A 19,540-nucleotide genomic window follows, 5' to 3' on the forward strand; every position below is an offset into this window, starting at 1 on the left:
GGGGAGGGGATGGCTTCGCTGAGGCCTCCACGCCAGAATGGTCAGCACAGGATGGGAATCTGCCAGATTCGTGACGAATGTGCCCCAGCCTGCCGTGGCCCCTTCTGAGGCCTGGAGAAGCTGCTCTTTGGGGGCAGGGGTAGATGGGGCCCCGGAAACCCTCCCCCATGCCTTCTGCATGAGCAAACTGTGCCCCTCCACTTCCTCCTGCAGGGCAATTCTGGCCTGGGCTTCAGCATTGCTGGTGGCATCGACAACCCCCATGTCCCCGATGACCCTGGCATCTTTATTACCAAGATTATCCCTGGTGGAGCAGCTGCCATGGACGGGAGGCTGGGGTGAGGTGGCCTGGAAGCAGGGCTGGGGACGGCAGGGGCAGGATGGAGGTGAGGGGAGGAGGGCCGCCTGGCACGATGACCCTTGCATTAGATCTGAGATGGGGAGGGGTGAGGAGGGAGGGGGAGGGGAGGGGAGAGGAAGAGGAGGAGGCGGGAGAGGGGGTGGAGGGGCGGTGGCAGGGTGTCATGCCTCTTGGGCTTCCCCCACAGGGTGAATGACTGTGTGCTGCGGGTGAATGAGGTGGATGTGTCAGAGGTGGTGCACAGCCGGGCGGTGGAGGCGCTGAAGGAGGCCGGCCCTGTGGTGCGGTTGGTGGTACGGAGGCGACAGCCCCCACCAGAGACCATCATGGAGGTCAACCTGCTCAAAGGGCCCAAAGGTGCGGCCCTCTGGGTTCTCGTGCTCTGGCCAGAGGCCCCTGGTTGGCCCTGTAGGAATCGAAAGGGAATACCCTCACTTCCTTCCTGACTCCCTGGTGCAGCTCACAGCCTTCTTTCTTGATCTCACATCTCACCTGTACTGACCTCGGGAGGGCAGCCTGGTGTTTGGGATCCCTGGGGGGAGCTCCTATGGGGCTGGTGGCTTGGCTGGGTGCGGGGGATTGGGGTTGGGATTGACTGCGTGCTCTAACTTCTCCTTGTGTCCCTCTCCCACTCCCTGCTGGCTCCCGCCCAGGCCTGGGTTTCAGCATTGCTGGGGGGATTGGCAACCAGCACATCCCAGGAGACAACAGCATCTACATCACCAAGATCATTGAGGGGGGTGCTGCTCAGAAGGATGGACGCCTACAGATCGGGGATCGGCTGCTGGCGGTGAGACAGCCTTCCCGGGGATGCCCAAATGGCGGGGTGGGGAGGTGGAGCTCTAGTAGCCTCTCCCTCCACCTGAACCTCACTCAGGGACTAGGCATCACGGGAAGTTTCAAGAGCATCATCTGAGTTGTGTGTCCCCAGATAGCAAGGCCCTAGTCCTCTTCGTGGCTGGAACTCCCTCACCTGTCCCCCCCTACCCCCTGCTTCTCTGCCCCTCACAGCACTGTATTTGGACCTCTGTTAGATAGAGCACTGTTGAATTTCACTGAAAGGGCACCCCTCAGTGTTCCCTGGGGAGGCCCTCCCTTCTTCTCCCCGGTGCTAGCCCTAAGGCCTCTCCTCTCCTAGGTGAACAACACCAATCTGCAGGATGTGAGGCATGAGGAAGCTGTGGCCTCGCTGAAGAACACATCTGACATGGTCTATCTGAAGGTGGCCAAGCCAGGCAGCCTCCACCTCAACGACATGTATGCACCCCCCGACTACGCCAGCAGTACGTACCAGTCTGCCCTGTCCCTGTCCTGAAGCCCTGCCCCCTGGTTTCTGGAGGGGAAGAAGTTTATGCTCCTTGTTAAGAGAGAGAGAAGGAGAGAGAGAGAGAGAGAGAGAGAGAGAGAGAGAGAGAGAGAGAGAGAGAGAAAATAAGACTGGTGCTCAGGAAAGCTGAGTCCAAATCCCAGCCCTGTCCCTTATACCTGGGTGTCTTTGGACAAGTCCCTTTCACCTGTCTTTAGTTTCCTCTTTGGCAAAAAGGAGCTAATGATATATGTGCTGCCCTCCTCATAGGACTGCTGCAAGGATCAAATGAGATCACGGACGAGAAAACCCTTGGAAAACTGTATCAGGCTATAGAGATGTGAGGGATTATTATTAGTCACACCTCTAGTCATGCCTTTCTTTGTAGATTGCCTTGACTTTAGCTCTTTCTAAGACTCACAGGAGTGAGCTCAGGATTCAGAAAGGGACTGTGGAGGAGGAACCCTAGGGGGTGGAGTGGGGAGGAGATGCCTGAGGAATCTGCATCCCTCGGTCTGGTCTCTTTACATCTGAGGTGGGGGTGGGGTGGTCAGCCCTTGGTGGCGGGTGGAGTAGGGTACCACTGGGGAGTGGTCTCGGAACTTTTCTCTCCCTTTCTCGATTCCAGCTTTTACTGCCTTGGCTGACAACCACATAAGCCATAACTCCAGCCTGGGTTATCTCGGGGCTGTGGAGAGCAAGGTCAGCTACCCTGCTCCTCCTCAGGTTCCCCCCGCCCGCTACTCTCCTATCCCCAGGCACATGCTGGCTGAGGAGGACTTCACCAGGTAAGACCCCCTCCCCCGCCCCGCCCCTCCGCATCCTACCTAGGGATGGGGCGGAGAGGAATCGCTTCTGGCTGGCCACAGGCCTCCTCGTAGTATGGCAAAGAAGAGGATAAAGCTCTCATCGCTCCTGTCTTTGGGGTCTGAGGCCCCCTCTCAGGCCCCTGGGGCCCTAAGGAGAGACAGAGGTGGCTGCAGGGACAAGTTCTACCATCAGGGGGAGTGCCAAGTGCGTGGCCCCCGTTCGAAAGTGCAGAGAAAGGGTAGGAGGGAGTGTTTAGGGGGCTGAGGAGGTGGAGGCTGCGGGATTTCCTGCCCCGAGACAGTTGCAGCCCCCTCTGCTGCAACCATTCCACGTTAGAGAAGAGAGCAGTTCAGCCGGTGGGGTTGGTCCGGGATGCTGGGAGGCTGGCGGGCCAGGTGGCCTCGCACGCAGGGAACGGCCCCGCCCCACTCTGGCGGCTGCCGCCGCCGCGGAACTGGTTGGGCCGGCAGGGGTTCCGGGGGACAGGTTTGCTGCAGGGTGGGGCCTGGGAGGCTGCTGGGCTGGCTGCAGTAGAGCCGGAAGGGTAGGCGGACGGACTTGGAGGGGGGGAGAGCTGGAGGAGCCATGGAGAGGGCACGCAAGTTCTCAGGCTCCGGCTTGCCCCTGGGCTTGGGCTCGGCTTCGGCCTCGGCCTGGAGGAGGGCTTCGCGGAGGAGGGCTTCGCAGAGGTGGGCCTGGCCGCTCCGCTCCCTGCGGCCTGGAGGGGATGCCAGGTAGGAGGAGAGGAGGGCTTTAGCAAGAGCATCCGGGTCTCAGGGAAGGAGCCTCGCACCTGAGACTGGGAGCAAGAAAGGTAGAGCCTCGGACCTGGGGCTTCTCGGATGAAAGATGCTTAAAGTGAAGGCAGTGGGCTGGGCAAGTGTGCTGAGTCAGGTTGTATGGATATACAGGAGCCGCAGCTGCTCTCACTTGATGACACTGACCATTTACAGAGGGATTCCTTAGACATGGTTAGTTGGAGTCGGAGTTTTCATGTGTTTGTCTCCCCTCTTCAGTTAGTCTCCTAAGCTTCTTCTGGGGACCTGGGATTTCTTTATCTCTATCTCACACATCACCCAGCAAGGGTACATAGTGCTAGCTGTTGACTAAATCTGTTGTTGGGGAAAGTAGGAGGGGTCATAGTTGGTTGGTGGATTTTTGAGACTGTGGAGAAGCATGTATAAAGTAAGTATGCAGTTTGTGGGTGGTGAGTGCAATCAGCACCAGGGCCATCCCACAGCCCCTAACTGATTCCCCTTCTTGTGGCCCAGGGTTCAAATCACACCAGTTGGTAGGATGGGAGAATCTGGGGAAGAAGGGGACCAGTGAGTGGGCTCTGAGATATGGTCTCTAGAGCCCAGGGTAGGGGTTTGTTGACCAGAGAGAGTCGGGGACTGTCCACTGGGAAGTTGACTCCAAGCCCTCAGGAAGAAGGGAGGAAGAACAACTGAAACTTGGCACCTGGCAGCAAACAGCAGCCAAGCAGGTTTCAGGAGAGAAAGGGAGCAACAGAGTATCATACCTAGGAACCTAAGTCCTTCTACAGCCATATGGGCCTTGTTCCAGGCTGGCCCTCACAGGGACAACAGTTTATACCTACTTTGTCCTGACCCTTCCACTCCTTTCCCACCAGAGAGCCCCGCAAGATCATCCTGCACAAGGGCTCCACAGGCCTGGGCTTCAACATCGTGGGAGGAGAGGATGGAGAAGGCATTTTCGTCTCCTTCATCCTGGCAGGAGGCCCAGCTGACCTGAGTGGGGAGCTGCGCAGAGGAGACCGGATCTTATCGGTGAGGAGACAAAGGCAAGGTGGGAGGATGGGAGCTATGCCAGTCTGAAAGGGAGGAGGGAAGACCTGGCTGTCTCCAAGGAATGCTTCTTGAAGTGGGGGAAGGCTAAGAGCTGGAGAAAACATATTCTCTTTATAGATGTCCTTAGTGAGGGACAGGGAACCAGACTTATACTTAAGGAGAAAGTGAGTATCTCTTGGATCTTAACCCTGGCTGGCATTTGACCCCCACAAAGATATTATTATGCTAGAGATATATCCTTTAGGTCTCATCCTAGGGGCAAGGATGGGATATTGAGAAAGGCATCCAAGTAGGCTTAGAGATGGGCTACCCATCTCCCTCTCCTAATTGCTACAACAGAGGGCTCCTTTCTTGCTTTTGGGGTGGCTCATAACTCCTCTCTTTGGACAGGTGAATGGCGTGAACCTGAGGAATGCAACTCATGAGCAGGCTGCAGCTGCTCTGAAACGGGCTGGCCAGTCAGTCACTATTGTGGCCCAGTACAGACCTGAAGGTAGGAGAAGGAAGGTGGAACAAGATGATTTGGGGAGATTAGACTTATTACTAACTGCTGGCTTTTTGCCATCATAGGTAACAAAGCCACTTGAGTAGGTCCTTTCTTACACTGGTACAGTAACCTCTTCCTCTCTCGTTTTCCTTCTGGACTGGGGTAGGTTTGGACAGCTTGGGAGCATCCATCAAGGCTGTGCTCAGAGCCTGGTGAATAGGACTGCAATGCAGCTGAAGGCCAGTAGTGGGCAGCAGTTTACGGGAGGAAGCGCAGAGATTGGGGCGACTGGAAAAAGGGGAGGGGGAGGGAGGCAGAGGCGGAGGGCTCAAGAGGCGAAGAACATAACTGTGTTCCCTGGAACGGGAGGGTAGTCCTCGGTTAGAAGGACTTGAGGGAGAAGAGTACCGACCTCTTAAGAGTGCTTGGGCCAAACCTCTATGACCCCCACTTCTCCCCTCATCAGGGTGACCGTGAAACAGCCATAAACGCGCAGAAAAGGTGATGCTAGGCTCTCCAGGTAGGGAATCGGAAGTGGACCCCCCTTTCCCTGCTGGGGGCCTTCTTTGTGTTCTGCGGGAGCAGTCCCCCGGCTTGGGCGAGTGGGAGGGGCCGGTTATGCAAATGAAAGCGTTTGATTGGCTGGGGCCAGCCAAGGCCCAGGTGCCGAGGTGAGCTGCGGGATAGCGCGCCTGAGCCAGCCGGCCGGCGGGGTGGCCATTGGCCGGCCGAGCGCGGCCTCCAGCCTCACGCCCCGCCCCCTGACCCAGGCGGAGGGCGGCGGGCGCCCCTCCTTCCCCCCCCTCCCTGCCCCGCGCGCCTCAGGCGTCTCCTCCTCCTCCTCCCTCCCCTCCCCCTCCCCCTCCCCCCTCCTCCTCCTCCTCCTCCTCCTCCTCTTCCCCCTCCTCCCCCCTCCTCCCGCGTGCCCCGCTTTGTGTCCGTGGTCTCCCGCGCGGGACAGAGGGGCCGGCCGGAGCTGGCGCTTTCTCAGCACTAGACCTGGACTCCGACCCGGCGCCAGGTGAGGTGGGGCGGACGGGGGTCAGGCCCCCTCACAGTCCCCCCTAGCCTCTCTACGGTTCTGTTCTCAGACTCTCTCTTTTCCCACACTGCGCCCCCAACTCTGAGCTCTCCCCGGAATCCCTGGGCCGCGTGTCCCCAGCCCCGCGCGGCGCGCGGCTTTGGAGCCCCTCCCGAGGGTCCCTCGCGGCCCCGCGGAGCAGTGCGCGCGGCTGAGCCCCAGCCGGCCTCCACCTCTTGGCCATCACCTCTCCCCACCCGCGAACTCTGCCCCTTCTCGCCTGGGACCTCTGTCCGCCCCCCAGTCTCCTTCCTGCCGGCGGCTGCGCCCCCAGCAGCTACCTAATCTCGGTCCTCAGAGGAATTTTCTCCGTCTTCCCCTCCCCCACATCCGTTACTACGCCTCCTTTCCCCCCCACCCCGACCTGGCGACCTCTGGGAACCCCCGAGGTGGGCTTGGTGTTCTCGGGCCGCCCCATGCCCGCTTTTGTTTGCCAGCGTTTGCGACTGTCGCCGACTCCTTTTCGCCTCCCCCTCCTCTTTGTAAGGCCGGCCTTTGTCCCTTAGGGCAGGTGCTCTGTTCGGTGATGAGAATGGGGAGAGGCTGGCAGCCCTGCTGCAAAGCCGTGAGGGATCGAAAGCGCCTACCTTTGTCCTTTCCGCTGCCCCCCTACCCCTCGTTCAGCGCCTCAAGCCAGGAGCCTGAAGGCCAACAAGAGAGGGGCCTGCAACCTTATGCACTAGGCCCTTTTGATGGGGACAAGTGTAGGGAGGTGACTAACAGGAGAGCTTGTTGGTCTGAGGTAGTGGGAAAGAGGGATGCAAATGGACACTTTGAGTCATTTCTTTCCATGTTGGGTGTCCCGCTTAATGACAAGAAACACACATTAGGGTTATTGTTTTTATGATGCCTGCGCGTGCTGTTTGCTTCTCAGTGTAGAGCTCACCATCTGATTTTTATTAGCAACCAATATTTATCCATTTCATGCCCACAACTTAGGCAACGTAGGTTCTGCAAAGAAAATGGTTTCTCTTGCATATTTGTGTGTGTGTGTGAAGGAGAAATTGATGTGTTTCTTTCGGTTTTGCTCACTGATGCTGGGCACATGGAAACAATACTGTGAATTTGGTGGTAGTATGTTGGAAACTGGTGACTACATGTTTCTCCGAGTTTTGTTAGGAGAATGTAATTGATTTGCATAAAAAGCTGCAAGTTGTCCTGGCTAAAGGGATTCCTTCAGTGTTCGTGGCTCTCTGGGCATATTTCTGAGCATTTTTGATGTTTGTCGAGGTGCTGTCTTATGCTAGGTCTCTCTACCATTTGCCAAACAAAGCCTTTCTTCTCTCAGGATTTAGTTGAACTACTGTTGTTAAGGCTCTGCCACCCCAATCTCATTTCTTCCTTTGGTTTGGAAAATCCAACAGGGCCCCAACATGCAAAAGCTTTTTTTTTTTTTCCATTCAAAAATGGACCCTTGGAAACAGGTCCGGAGAGACTATCAAGCATTCCGTGTTGGGCTCTGAATTTTCTTTGATAAAGTGATAGTTTTTAAGAATAAGGACTCCATGTTGATCATTTTATAATTATGTTAAATACTGTTCTTTGGAGGATTGCATCACATAGGCATTTACAAAATGAATAATCCAAATATATGTTTGTTCGCTAAAATGGCAGAGACTTTGTATGTTATTGGCCAAGTAAGTGTTCATCATTTGTATTTTTTTCACATGGAATGTGGGAGCTGGAAAGGATCACGTAGTCCAACCCCTCATTGTGCAAACCAGAACAGCGATAGGAGAGCAGGGACATGACTTGCCTAAGGTCATGAAGGGAAAGTTGCTGAGGGTCAGCAGTCAGTTTAATCCTGAAGTCCACCAGCTGGGACAAATCGTGCTTGGGAATACCTGAGAAACCTAAGACCTAGTTGGAGCAGAGGAAAGGAACTGGGAAAATAATAGAAGAGAGGGTGAGGGAAAGATTAGAGTGGTCTCCATGGTGGCCCTTGAGGCACCATTGCCAAACCAGTGCAGCCTTTAGCTAGATATCCTTTAGTACGAGAGCTTAAAAAAAAATAGCTTTGACTAATTAGAACAATCAGAGTAAGAACAATTTTTCTCCTTTTTTTAACAGCTTAATTGAGATATGATTCATACACCATACAATGCATCCATTTAGGTGTACAATTCAGTGGCTTTTTAGTGTATTCACAGAATTGTGCATTCATCATCACAGTCGATTTTAGAACATTTTCATTACCCCTCTCTTTTGAATACATAGAGATGGTGCAAGCATTGGAAGGGTGGTAGGTGTAGGACAGTTGCTTCCTGATGTGTCTCATCTGGGCAGTTAGGGGCTGGATGGCAGCTCTGACTTTGCTCTAACTGTGAGATTCTTTCATATATCTGGTTGCTTAATGGGTTGAACCCATAATGAAGATAGGACCCTTGTCTATCTATTTAAACTTTGTATTGTGCCTAAGCATGGGTGCTTTACAAATATTTGTATGATGAAGCTTTGGAAAATATTAAAATAGATATAGAAGTGCCAAATGATAAGCTACTACAGTGAGAGATGCTGTTTAATAGTTTCACTCCTGATTGCTCCAAACTGTTGTGGACACAGCAATCCTACCTATTTAGCTAAAAATAGCATGATGTTCTTGGGCATGTATAATCCTGCTTAAAATTCGAATTGAAAATTGAAACAACTGGCTCTTGGCAGAGGCTCTCTTCCAATCTCTTCTAAAATGAAAAATATTTTTCTGTGACTTGTGGAATTGCTCCACCAAGGGAAGGATGGTTTTCATGTTATAACATTTTGATTTAGAAACTATCTCCTACATTTTCCTCCCTAGTTGCTTTGTGTCAGCCTCTGTTTATAAACTCAGCTAGTATTTTTCTGGAAAGCCCTTTTGTTTTTAGCATAGATTCTGAACCCCAAATCAGGAGGTGAGCCAGAAATTGGTCACTAAGGTAGCTAAACTGGGAACTGATCCTTTGTGACTAGTCTTTTCAACTGGAATATAAATCCATACAGGCTGGGGGTACAGGGAATGAGAAGGAACTAGGGTTTTCCATACTTATTTTAAAGTGCTGAAGAAGCACACTTTTCACCATGGAAACACCTTCAGGTAAGGCCTGGAAGAGTGTAAGGATCAGTGTTGGTAATAACTTGAAAGCATAAAGGGGATATTTTCCCCATAACATTTAAGTTTACCACCCCATCTCCCCTGTTTGAGAATGAGGGATGTAAACATAGGTGCCACCCTATCAGCATGATCTCTTTTGAGAGCACAGAGGTGAAAGTTTATCAAGGCAAAGAATCAAAGTTCTGAAACTCCTGTTGCCATCCTAAAAGAAGGCTAATGTAGGGAGGGAAGAAAATGAATTCCTGTTAACAGCGTTTCTACACTGAACAATTTGAAGGCAGCTACTACTGTATTTTTCTTTGTGCCCCAGCACCTAGTCCAGAGCCTGGCACATGTTTTGTTGAATTATTGAGTATGTCTGTGTTCTAGATGGCTTTGTAAGCATTAATCTTCAGGACATCCCTGTGGGATAGGTGGTATCATCCCTATTTTACAGATGAGGAAAGTGAGGATCAGAGAGGTTGAGTGACTTGCTAAAGGTCCCACAGCCAGTAAGGGGCATAATCACAATTTGAAGTCAGATTTCCTGAGAACTTCGTGTCCAGGGCTTTTGCCAAGAGACCACAACGACCTCTCTCCACAGCAGAGAAGCTGTGAGCCCCCTCTCTCTACCCAGAAGATACTCCTCTGAGACTCTTCAGGTGCCAGAAGCTGTTAACAGATGGACTAAAGCCAACTCCCAAATGTCAGCTTTTTTTTTTTTAAATAAATTTATTTATTTTATTTATTTATTTTTCGCTGCGTCGGGTCTTCGTTGCTGTGTGCAGGCTTTCTCTAGTTGCGGCGAGCAGGGGCTACTCTTCGTTACGGTGCGCGGGCTTCTCATTGCAGTGGCTTCTCTTGTTGAGGAATACGGGCTTAGTTGCTCCGCAGCAACTTCCTGGACCTTCCTGGACCAGGGATTGAACCCGTGTCCCCTGCATTGGCAGGCGGATTCTTAACCACTGCGCCAGCAGGTAAGGCCCCAAATGGCAGCTTTTTAAGTCTTGATGACCACAAACTCCTGTACCAAAGGAGGAGGTAACCTGGGGGTAGAGGGGCTGCTGGAAGCCTGAAGGAGACGCCCCCTCTCCTGCAAAAGGAACGTGGACTTGGGAAGACTACCATAGAATGATATTGTGGGGGGAACCTCAGGAGGAGCCAAAAGATGGGAATTGGTTGGCTTGACTTAACAGCAAATGTGTGCAGGCCTAAGAATACTAATGCAGTAAATAGGAATTTCCCATTTCTTCAAGTGAAATAGAGTTGTATTTGTCATTCATTTTTTTATGAACTTACAGTTCACTCATTTAAGGGTGTAATTCAATGGTGTAAAATCCACAGAGTTGTGCAACCATTACAGCGGTCAATTTTAGAACATTTCACCACCTCAAAAAGAAAAATCCTTTAGCTGTCCCCCCAGCCCCCTCCCCACCCCACTGCCCCACCAACCTCCCCATCCCCCTCAGTTCTACTAATCTACTTCCTGCTTCTATGGATTTGCCTGTTCTGGACATTTTGTATAACTGGATTCATATATGGTCTTTTATGACTGGCTACTCTCACTTGACATAGTGTTTTCAAGGTTCATCTGTGTTGTAGCATGTATCAGTACTTTATTTCTTTTCAGGACTGAATACTATTCTATTATATGAATATATCCCATTTTGTTTATCCATTCATGAGTTGATGGGCATTTGGGTTATTTCCACTCTTTTGGCTATTATGAATACTATCTTTGAACATCTGTATGCAGTTTTCTGCATGGGCATGTGTTTTTATTTCTTTTGGTTATATATACCTACTGGATCATATGGCAACTCTATATTTAACCTTTTGAGGAATGGCCAGGCTGTTTTCCATTGTGGCTGCACCATTTCACATTCCCACCAGCAGTGTGAGGGTTACAGTTTCTCCACATCCTCGCCAACCCTTGTTAATGTCAGTTTTTTTGATACTAGCCATTCTGGTGGGTGTGAAGCGATATCTCATTGTGGTTTTCTTTTCTTTCTTTCTTTTTTAATTTTTATTTATTTATTTATTTATTTACTTTTGGCTGCATCGGGTCTTTGTTGCTGCGCGCAGGCTTTCTCTAGTTACGGCGAGTGGGGGCCACTCTTCATTGCGGTGCACGGGCTTCTCATTGCGGTGGCTTCCCTTGTTGTGGAGCATGGGCCCTAGGCATGCGGGCTTCAGTAGTTGTGGCACGCAGGCTCAGTGGTTGTGGCACACGGGCCTAGCTGCTCCGCCGCACGTGGAGTCTTCCTGGACCAGGGCTCAAACCCGTGTCCCCTGCATTGGCAGGCGGATTCTTAACCACTGCGCCAGCAGGGAAGTCCTCATTGTGCTTTTCATTTGCATTTACCCAATGGCTAATGATGTTGAGCATCTTTTCATGTGCTTATTGTTTTGCTTTGCTTAGTCCCATGATTCTCACGTTGTTTATAAATTGACTTGAGACCCGAGCAAGCCAACTGTTATTACTCAGGTGATTAGAGGGAACCAGGAGGATAAGGGACTACCTTTCCACTCTTATCACTGTGTGCTGGAGGGTGTGGGTACTGATAATTTTATCTAGGAATGCTGACCTGATAAAAATGATAGGGCCCACCTTTAAAAAAAAAAAACAGAAAACCCTCCAGCTTATTCACATACCGTACAATTCACCCATTTAAAGTGTACAACTCAGTGGTTTTTAGAGTGTTCAGAGTGGTGCAACAGTCAATTTTAGAACATTTTCCTCACCCCAAAAAGAAGTCCTGTCCCATTAGCAGTCACTGCCCATTTCCCCCAAACTCCTCCCCTCGCCTCCCCTCACCCAAGGCAACCACTGATCTACTTTCTGTTTCTGTAAAGTGTCCTTTTCTGGCTGGTTCATATAAATGGAATCATACAACATGTAGTCTTTTGTGTCTGTCTTCTTTCTTTCAGCATAGTGCTTTCAAGGTTCATCATGTTGTAGCATGTAACACTTCATTCCTTTTTAAGGCTGAATGATATTCCATCCTATGGTTATACCACAAGTTGTTTATCCATTCTTCTGTTGATGGACTTTTGGGTTGTTTCCACCTTTCAACTATTGTGAATACTGCTGCTATGAACCTCATGGGAGGTTTTTGTGTGGTCATATGTTTTCAATTCTTTTGGGTATATATGCCTAGGAGTGGAATTGCTGGGTCATAAGGTAACAACATTGAACATTTTTGAGGAACTGCCAGACTTTCCCAAAGTGTCTGCACCCTTTTAGGCCCACCCTGTTTTGCAAACTTAGAAGAGAGAAATATGTTAGCTTTCATTTCAGTTTTGCCTCCTGGGGCTGAACTTTATATACAGGTGTTTGTGTGTGTGTGTTTGTGTGTGTACTTGTGTGCACTGTGCTTTTTTGTCTTGCATGTAGCCTAAGGACATGGTAGCTAGAGTTGGCAAAGAATTCTGAACCTAGCTAGACAGGTGCTTTCTTGTCCTTGTTACATGGTTTGAGGCAAAATCCTAGGAGCTTTGGTGTCTGTAAAACATCGGTTCTTCTGATGGGGTAGAGTGATTAGAATGATATAGAGAATGAATTATTTCTTATTTATTTATAGCTTTTTAGGATTTCTTTTTAATTTAATGTGTTGCTTGTTGAAATCTTGACCCTGGTATTTACACTGTTGCTTTGTTTGTTTGAAGCTTTAGACTTATATTCCACCATAGGGTAATGGTTTTATTGGTTTTTTAAAAATTTATTTTATTATATTTTATTTTGGGGTGTGTTGGGTTTTCGTTACTGCACGTGGGCTTTCTCTAGTTGCAGCGGTGGGGGGCGGTGCTAGTCTTCATTGTGGTGCACGGGCTTCTCATTGCAGTGGCTTCCCTTGTTACGGAGCATGGGCTTCAGTAGTTGTGGTGCACAGGCTTAGTTGCTCTGCGGCATGTGGGGTCTTCCCGGACCAGGGCTTGAACCCTTGTCCCCTGCATTGCCAGGTGGATTCTCAATCACTGTGCCACCAGGGAAGTCCCCATGGGCCCCAGTTTTCTGATCTGTAAAATGAGGGGACTGTGCAAAATGATCTCACATGTTTCTTCTAACTCAAATTCTGTGTTAGGTAAGTGTAAGTGAGTTGTGAATTCAATTCACAAGTTCCTGTTTGTACCTAGACTGTTGTTGAATCACAGTCTTGAGTTAATAATGGTCTTGCTTTAATAAAGGTCTTGTCTTCCCCTCTTCTTTCCTGTGATAAGGCTTTCATCCTCTTGAAATAGATCTTTGTTTGCTTTTCACTGAATTTAGATATCTTAAAAAAACAAAGACCCTAGAGATTTGGGGATTTTTCAACTTGATGAAATTAACACATTTTGTATAAATGTGTGCATTGGGGATCTGGATACACAGGTGTCCTTCAGATTTTCAAAAAGGAGAAAGAGAATTTTGTAAATCTTGGGTTAAATTCCAAGCTAGATTATTAAGAGTTGGTTTTTTTTTTTTAATGTTGAGCCTTCTTTTAATTTATTTATTTTTATTTTTGGCTGTGTTGGGTCTTTGTTTCTGTGCAAGGGCTTTCTCTAGTTGTGGCAAGCGGGGGCCATTCTTCATCGCGGTGCACTGGCCTCTCACTGTCGTGGCCTCTCTTGTTGTGGAGCACAGGCTCCAGACGCGCAGGCTCAGTAGTTGTGCCTCACGGGCCTAGTTGCTCCGCGGCATGTGGGATCTTCCCAGACCAGGGCTTGAACCCATGTCCCCTGCATTAGCAGGCAGATTCTCAACTACTGCGCCACCAGGGAGGCCCAAGGGTTGTTTTATAAACACTCAGAAAAAAGAAGTGGTGAGCACTGGAACCAGTATTGGTTCACCAAAGTCAAACGAATCATGTCAGACTGCCAAATTGCCTTGATGGACAGGGTTACTGGACTGGTAGACCAAGGAAATAGGTTAAATGTGGTATATCTAGATTTTAGCAATGCATTGGCAGAGCTTCTTTGGTCTACTCTTGGATAAGATGGCAAGGTGATAATAGTGATAATACATTTAAGTGGATTTGTCTGCAACTGGTTGGGTGATCCGTCCCAGAGGCAAATGATGAAGGAGTCAAGAGCAGTGAAGAGGGGAATTTCTAGTGCACATGTGTCCTGGCTTCATCCTTGGGCCTGTCTTTTTCAGTCTGCCTCCCCATCCCCCTCAAATTATATTTTATATTATAATATATATAATTTTAAAATATATAATTTTTAAAATTATATTTTTCCTGGATATATAAATATTACATTCAGATTTGTAGAAAATTGGAACATAACAAAATACAAAGTAAAAAAATTTCAAATCACCTGTAAAACTACCTCCAGAAATAACCTTGTGTTTGTGTATATTTCCCTCTAAACTTTTTTTTTTTTTTTTAGTGTTTACTTTTACTTGTTGACAGTTTGCTTTATTTATTTATTTATTTATGGCTGTGTTGGGTCTTCGTTTCTGTGCGAGGGCTTTCTCTAGTTGTGGCAAGCGGGGGCCACTCTTCATTGCGGTGCGCGGGCCTCTCACTATCGCGGCCTCTCCTGTTGCGGAGCACAGGCTCCAGACGCGCAGGCTCAGTAATTGTGGCTCACAGGCCCAGTTGCTCCGCGGCATGTGGGATCTTCCCAGACCAGGGCTCGAACCCGTGTCCCCTGCATTTGCAGGCAGATTCTCAACCACTGCGCCACCAGGGAAGCCCATCCCTCTAAACTTTTATATATCATATAGTATGTATGTATCTCTTTCAAGACTCGGATCATTGTATTTAAGCAGTCTTATATCCATTCTTTTAACTTAGCATATGTCATGCATATTTTATTAAAATGGTTTTTAATAATTTAACAATATTCCATCATGTGTGTGCCATAATTCATGTAATCATTCCCTTATTGGAGGACTTGTAGGTTGTTTGCAAATTTTTTGATCTTATAAATAACACTTTGATGGATATCCTTGTATGAGGCTTTTTGTGAATCTGTGATTGTGTCTTCAGAATGAATTCTTTGGAGTGGAATTATTGGGCCAAAGGATATGAACATGTTTAAGACTTTTGATATATTTGATATATTTTGGTATATTTCTCCACCTCCACCAACCTTGCTAACATGGAGTATTATTTTTTAAAAATCTCTGCAAATTGGATAGGTAAAAATGTTACTTAATTCAAAATCTCTGCAAATTGGATAGGTAAAAATGTTACTTAATTCATATCTTAATTTGTATTTCTTTTTCATAATAGAATTGAACATTTGTGTGTGCGTTTGTCCATCATTTTCTTTTTGTGTGTGTGGATTGCCTGTTCATATCCTTTCCCCATTTCCCCGTTGACGTATGTTTATTAGTTCTTACTGATACGTAAAAGCTTTAAAGTAGTTAGAATATTAGTTCTTTGTCATATATATTGCAGTGGTTTTTCCCATTTTGCTTTATTATTTTATTTTATTTTGATGTACAGATGTTTTGTTTTTATGTAGTCAAATCTATCAGTGTTTTCTTTTGTGTATTTCACCTCTGCCCCTAGGTTTGGAAGGGCCTTTCCTACCCTGAGAGAAAATAAATGTCTGCCTTTGTTTTACTGTAGTTATTTAATGTTTTTCTTTTTGCATTTAAAACTTTAACCTGCCTGGACTTTATTTATGATGTAAGATAGGACACTACCTTATTTTTGCTCCAAATATTTAAGGAATACCTTGGTACCATTTATTAGATAATCCATCATTTTCCTTCTGTTTTGAAGTGCCACCTTTATTACGCACGCACACACACAACCACACGCACATGCTCATAATTTGGATTTGGGGTTTCTTAATTCTGTTCTGTAATATTTTACTCTGGGATTATCAGAGTAAAATATGAAAAATGACCGCAGATGTTTTGACAAATAACCAGAAGGGTCTTTCTCTAGGTCTCAGTTTCTGGGTTCCTTCCACAGAAACTTGACCCAAAAGAGATTCAGTTGATACCCCAATAACTATTGTGAGAGAATTTGTGATCCTATTGGAGTGACTACTGTGAAGAACATTTGAATCTAGATTCTCAATTGACATAGTAAAACATAGAAATCAGGGAATTCCCTGGTGGTCCAGTGGTTATGTTTCTGTGCTTCCACTGCAGGGGGCCCGGGTTCGATCCCTGGTTGGGGGAAAGCCGCCGGCTGCGGCCAAAAAAAAACAAAAAACAAAACAAAACGTAGAAATCAGTTGCATTATCTCAAGTTAGCAAGCTTAGTCATAAAATGTTGTGTGTTTCGGACACTGTGTTGCAGCATTTCTGTTAAGTGGAAAAGATTGTTGTGAACAAGAGTACCTGCTACCTTCAGGGCAAGGTATTCATTCTCATGTTTTCTAGATGAGGTGTTTTGTCTTGGGGTGGTTCTTACATAGACTTTGACTTATGGGTTAAAGGAGCTAAAGGCTTTGTTAATCTTGCATTTGAATATGCTATATGAAATTCTTCTGAATTAGAGAAAAGGCCCTATTTGAAGCTTTTACCCTGATCTGTTGGGTGATCCAGAACAGGGTGAGGAGAGCCAATGGCCAGGTCCTATGAAAAACTTTTTCTTAGCTTGATGTGAGATCAAAGCATTTTTCATTCTACTCATTTCAGGCCAGGTGGCTGAATGTCATAGCACCTTTTTATAGTATAGCACTTTTGCTCAGTGGCCCTTCCTGCATCCTCACTAAGCTCTTTAGGGGACAGAAACATCCAGTCAGTAGGGATAATCTGGATTTTTTTTATGGCATATCTTGTTTTCTGTTTTATTCCCAGTATCAGGACCCTGGTAATGTGTGTGTATGGGTGAGGAAGCACATTGTGACAGTGCAGGGACCAGAATACAATGACACTGAAGTTTCTGTTCTGGGTTAGTCATAGTTCCAAGCCCATTGTTCTAAAAGTAGAGCTGAAATTATTTTTCTTCAAGCAGCATTTGCCCATATGGAGGTCTGTTTGCAACTTTTCTGCCCCCTCTTATAGCCTTAAATTCTTTTTCTTGCAATTTATACTCCTTAAATTGGTATTTTTTTGACCCAAAGAGTTTAGGATTATTTGCAGATGTGAAGATTTCCTTCTTGTAGATCATATTAAAAATTTTTATTAGACTAGTCCTAGGTTTGATTTCTTATGGACCTCATTGATTTGGTTCTAAAATCATAATTATGTCAAAATTAGAAGGGAACTGAGAAATTGTCTAGTTTTAGAGGTGTCAGATTCTTTTTTTGAATATAAAACTATTGACCACTGTTCACCAGTATTTACAATAAAATAAACAATATACAGTTGAATAACATTCTGATTACTACAGAGTTATTGTTTTTCCTGGCTTCTGCTGAACCAGTAACCCAAAATACTGAGAAGATTGAGCCTACATGTAAGAAATGGGTTGGGGTAAAGTTTGAAAAAACATGCAGGTCAAGTTTAGATTAGTAAAGTTTGTTCACTCATTTATTCCTGCAGATCCTAAATTGCCAACATCTCTAACCATCTGATTAGGTTTCCATTAACAAGTCTGAGACATTCCATGTATCACAGTCTTTCAGTAAATACAGCACAGGGATTTCAACTTCTTATAAAAGAATGGTTTGCCAAAAGGAAGCTTTAAATCTCCATTTAACTAAGTCTTGCTTGGCTAATTAAAACATACCAGAATTTTTCTAGTTTTTTCATTTGGGTTGACAGAGATAAAATTTTACTTTCAGGGGTTTTACATATAAAACTGCATTTATATGATGGTAGATATGGATGCAGATTCTGGTAGGGCTGCTTTAAAAAATTACCCAATTTAAATTGTTTACATTAATCTGTCTAATTAATTACAAAATTATTTAATTTGAAAGGTTAAGACTTAAATTTTCAATTTAAGTTGAAGTGATTTCTTACATTGCTCAAAATGATAGAATCCCAGAAACATGGGCTTATCCATGGTTGTGAAAGGCTGTTTTTGTTTTGGTAAATGTATTTAAACAATAACCAGAAAATCCCCAAACCATTTACATATGTATACACATACAAAAAACCCAGAATGGTCCTTAGGCATGTATGAGTTAAATGCAAATTCTAAATTCTGATTGAGTAATGACTATGGAGATTTTCCCCAACATTTAGAAAAGCTGTTCTCTAATGCAGAGGAAATAATATACCGTGGTATCAAACGTTCTTTTCTGCTAAAGGAAGCAACTACAGAAAGCTTTTATTTGTTCAAAGTAACCAGTGCTACAGATGCAAAAAAAAAAACAAAAACAAAAAACCCAAAAATCCCCCCCAAAACCCAACAACTTCCCCAATACTACTTCAAAACGAACATATCAAACTTGATTTTCATTAGAATGTAGTTATTTCTTCACACTAATAAATCAAAAAAACCAAGACCCAGATTTTGGATAAAAAAATATATATGTAAAAAGCAATGCAAACAATTATTGAGCTTCATCTTCTGGACAAGAATGCCAAGTTAGTCTCTCTTCATAAAAAGCAATTACAAATAAAAACCACACACACACACACACACAAATCACACACAACCCCCCCCCCACACACACACAAAAGCAATTACAATTTGAGGACACTTCATATTTGCCTCTTTTGCCAGCACCAAGTCTGAATATTTCCACTTCATGAGAAACATTAATTCTCCACTGCTGTCTGTGGCACCAATTATTCGCTCTGGGTTGAGACCTCTGGCAAAACCTCTTGGTTTATCAGCAGCATCTCTTTTCTTCTTTGATTTGCTATCATCAGATTCACTGTCAGATAAAAGATTTTCTTTTTGTTCCATCTTTTTCTTTACCATTGAGAATTAAGAAATGCTTCAATTAACTCTGGACAATCTAAATTTTCTTCCGGTTCCCAAGTATTGTCTGCATCTGTAAATCCCTTCCACTTCAGGAAATACTCCACCTTCCCATTCACTTCACGTCGGTCCGGTACTTTTTCTACCACAAATTCTTCAGGTTCTGCCTCTTCGACTTTTTTACTCTTTCCATTCTGTTTGTTTCCCATATTTTGCAATGTAGTTTTATTGGAGGCCTTTTTTTTTTTTTTTTTTTTTTTTTTTTTTTTTTTTTTGCGATACGCGGGCCTCTCACTGTTGTGGCCTCTCCCGTTGCGGAGCACAGGCTCCGGACACGCAGGCTCAGCGGCCATGGCTCACCGGCCCAGCCGCTCTGCGGCATGTGGTATCTTCCCAGACCGGGGCACGAACCTGTGTCCCCTGCATCGGCAGGCGGACTCTCAACCACTGCGCCACCAGGAAAGCCCTGGAGGCCATTTTTTATTGCAGACTTGAAGAGCTATTATTCACCACCTCCGAGCTGCTCCAGTCCAGGTCTGCGGCTTCTCTTAGAGGTGTCAGATTCTTTAAATAGTAGGCCCCATAATTAGAAACTAACCCAAGTAATAGGCTTCATATTATTTTATAGAGACAAGTTTGTGATTCCAAGAAATGTTGTGCTGTTTGACGATTCATGTACTTATCACCACACTGACAGGTATCTTCTTGATGGGCTTATTTTACTTTGGGCTCCATCCATTTCTTTTGAAAACATGAACTATGTTGTTGGGACAGATGCTTGTAATTCATACAAATCCTGAGGGTTTGCACTCCAAAGGTAACTGTAGAAACCTAAAACACAATT

At 46.3% G+C, this 19,540-nt stretch overlaps 1 protein-coding gene and 1 pseudogene across 6 annotated transcripts in view; one reads left to right on the forward strand and one right to left on the reverse strand.

Moving 5' to 3' along the window:
- The window catches only part of DLG3 (discs large MAGUK scaffold protein 3), a gene marked incomplete at its 5' end in the record, with an annotated part of 65,554 nt that overhangs the window by 11,684 nt on the left and 34,330 nt on the right, over positions 1-19,540 (forward strand). For 4 of the 5 annotated variants that reach the window (XM_082610046.1, XM_082610048.1, XM_082610047.1 and 1 more), the window contains 7 exons: positions 214-338; positions 549-718; positions 1,015-1,151; positions 1,500-1,644; positions 2,296-2,455; positions 4,111-4,267; positions 4,679-4,781. In XM_082610046.1, the coding sequence (XP_082466172.1) occupies positions 214-338; positions 549-718; positions 1,015-1,151; positions 1,500-1,644; positions 2,296-2,455; positions 4,111-4,267; positions 4,679-4,781 (997 nt within the window). Of the gene's footprint in view, positions 1-213; positions 339-548; positions 719-1,014; positions 1,152-1,499; positions 1,645-2,295; positions 2,456-4,110; positions 4,268-4,678; positions 4,782-5,732; positions 5,797-19,540 lie in introns of those variants that run through there. The other variant, XM_082610049.1, reaches the window with a different exon arrangement.
- LOC309796964 (chromobox protein homolog 3-like) lies at positions 7,483-19,154 on the reverse strand (annotated as a pseudogene). Its single transcript has 2 exons — positions 18,460-19,154; positions 7,483-7,716 (listed from the first exon to the last, which is right to left on the reverse strand). The product of its transcript is annotated as a chromobox protein homolog 3-like (transcript).

This window comes from Mesoplodon mirus (genome assembly GCF_964341445.2).
Source record: "Mesoplodon mirus genome assembly, chromosome: X".
In the NCBI taxonomy this organism is placed as follows: Eukaryota; Metazoa; Chordata; class Mammalia; order Artiodactyla; family Ziphiidae; genus Mesoplodon; species Mesoplodon mirus.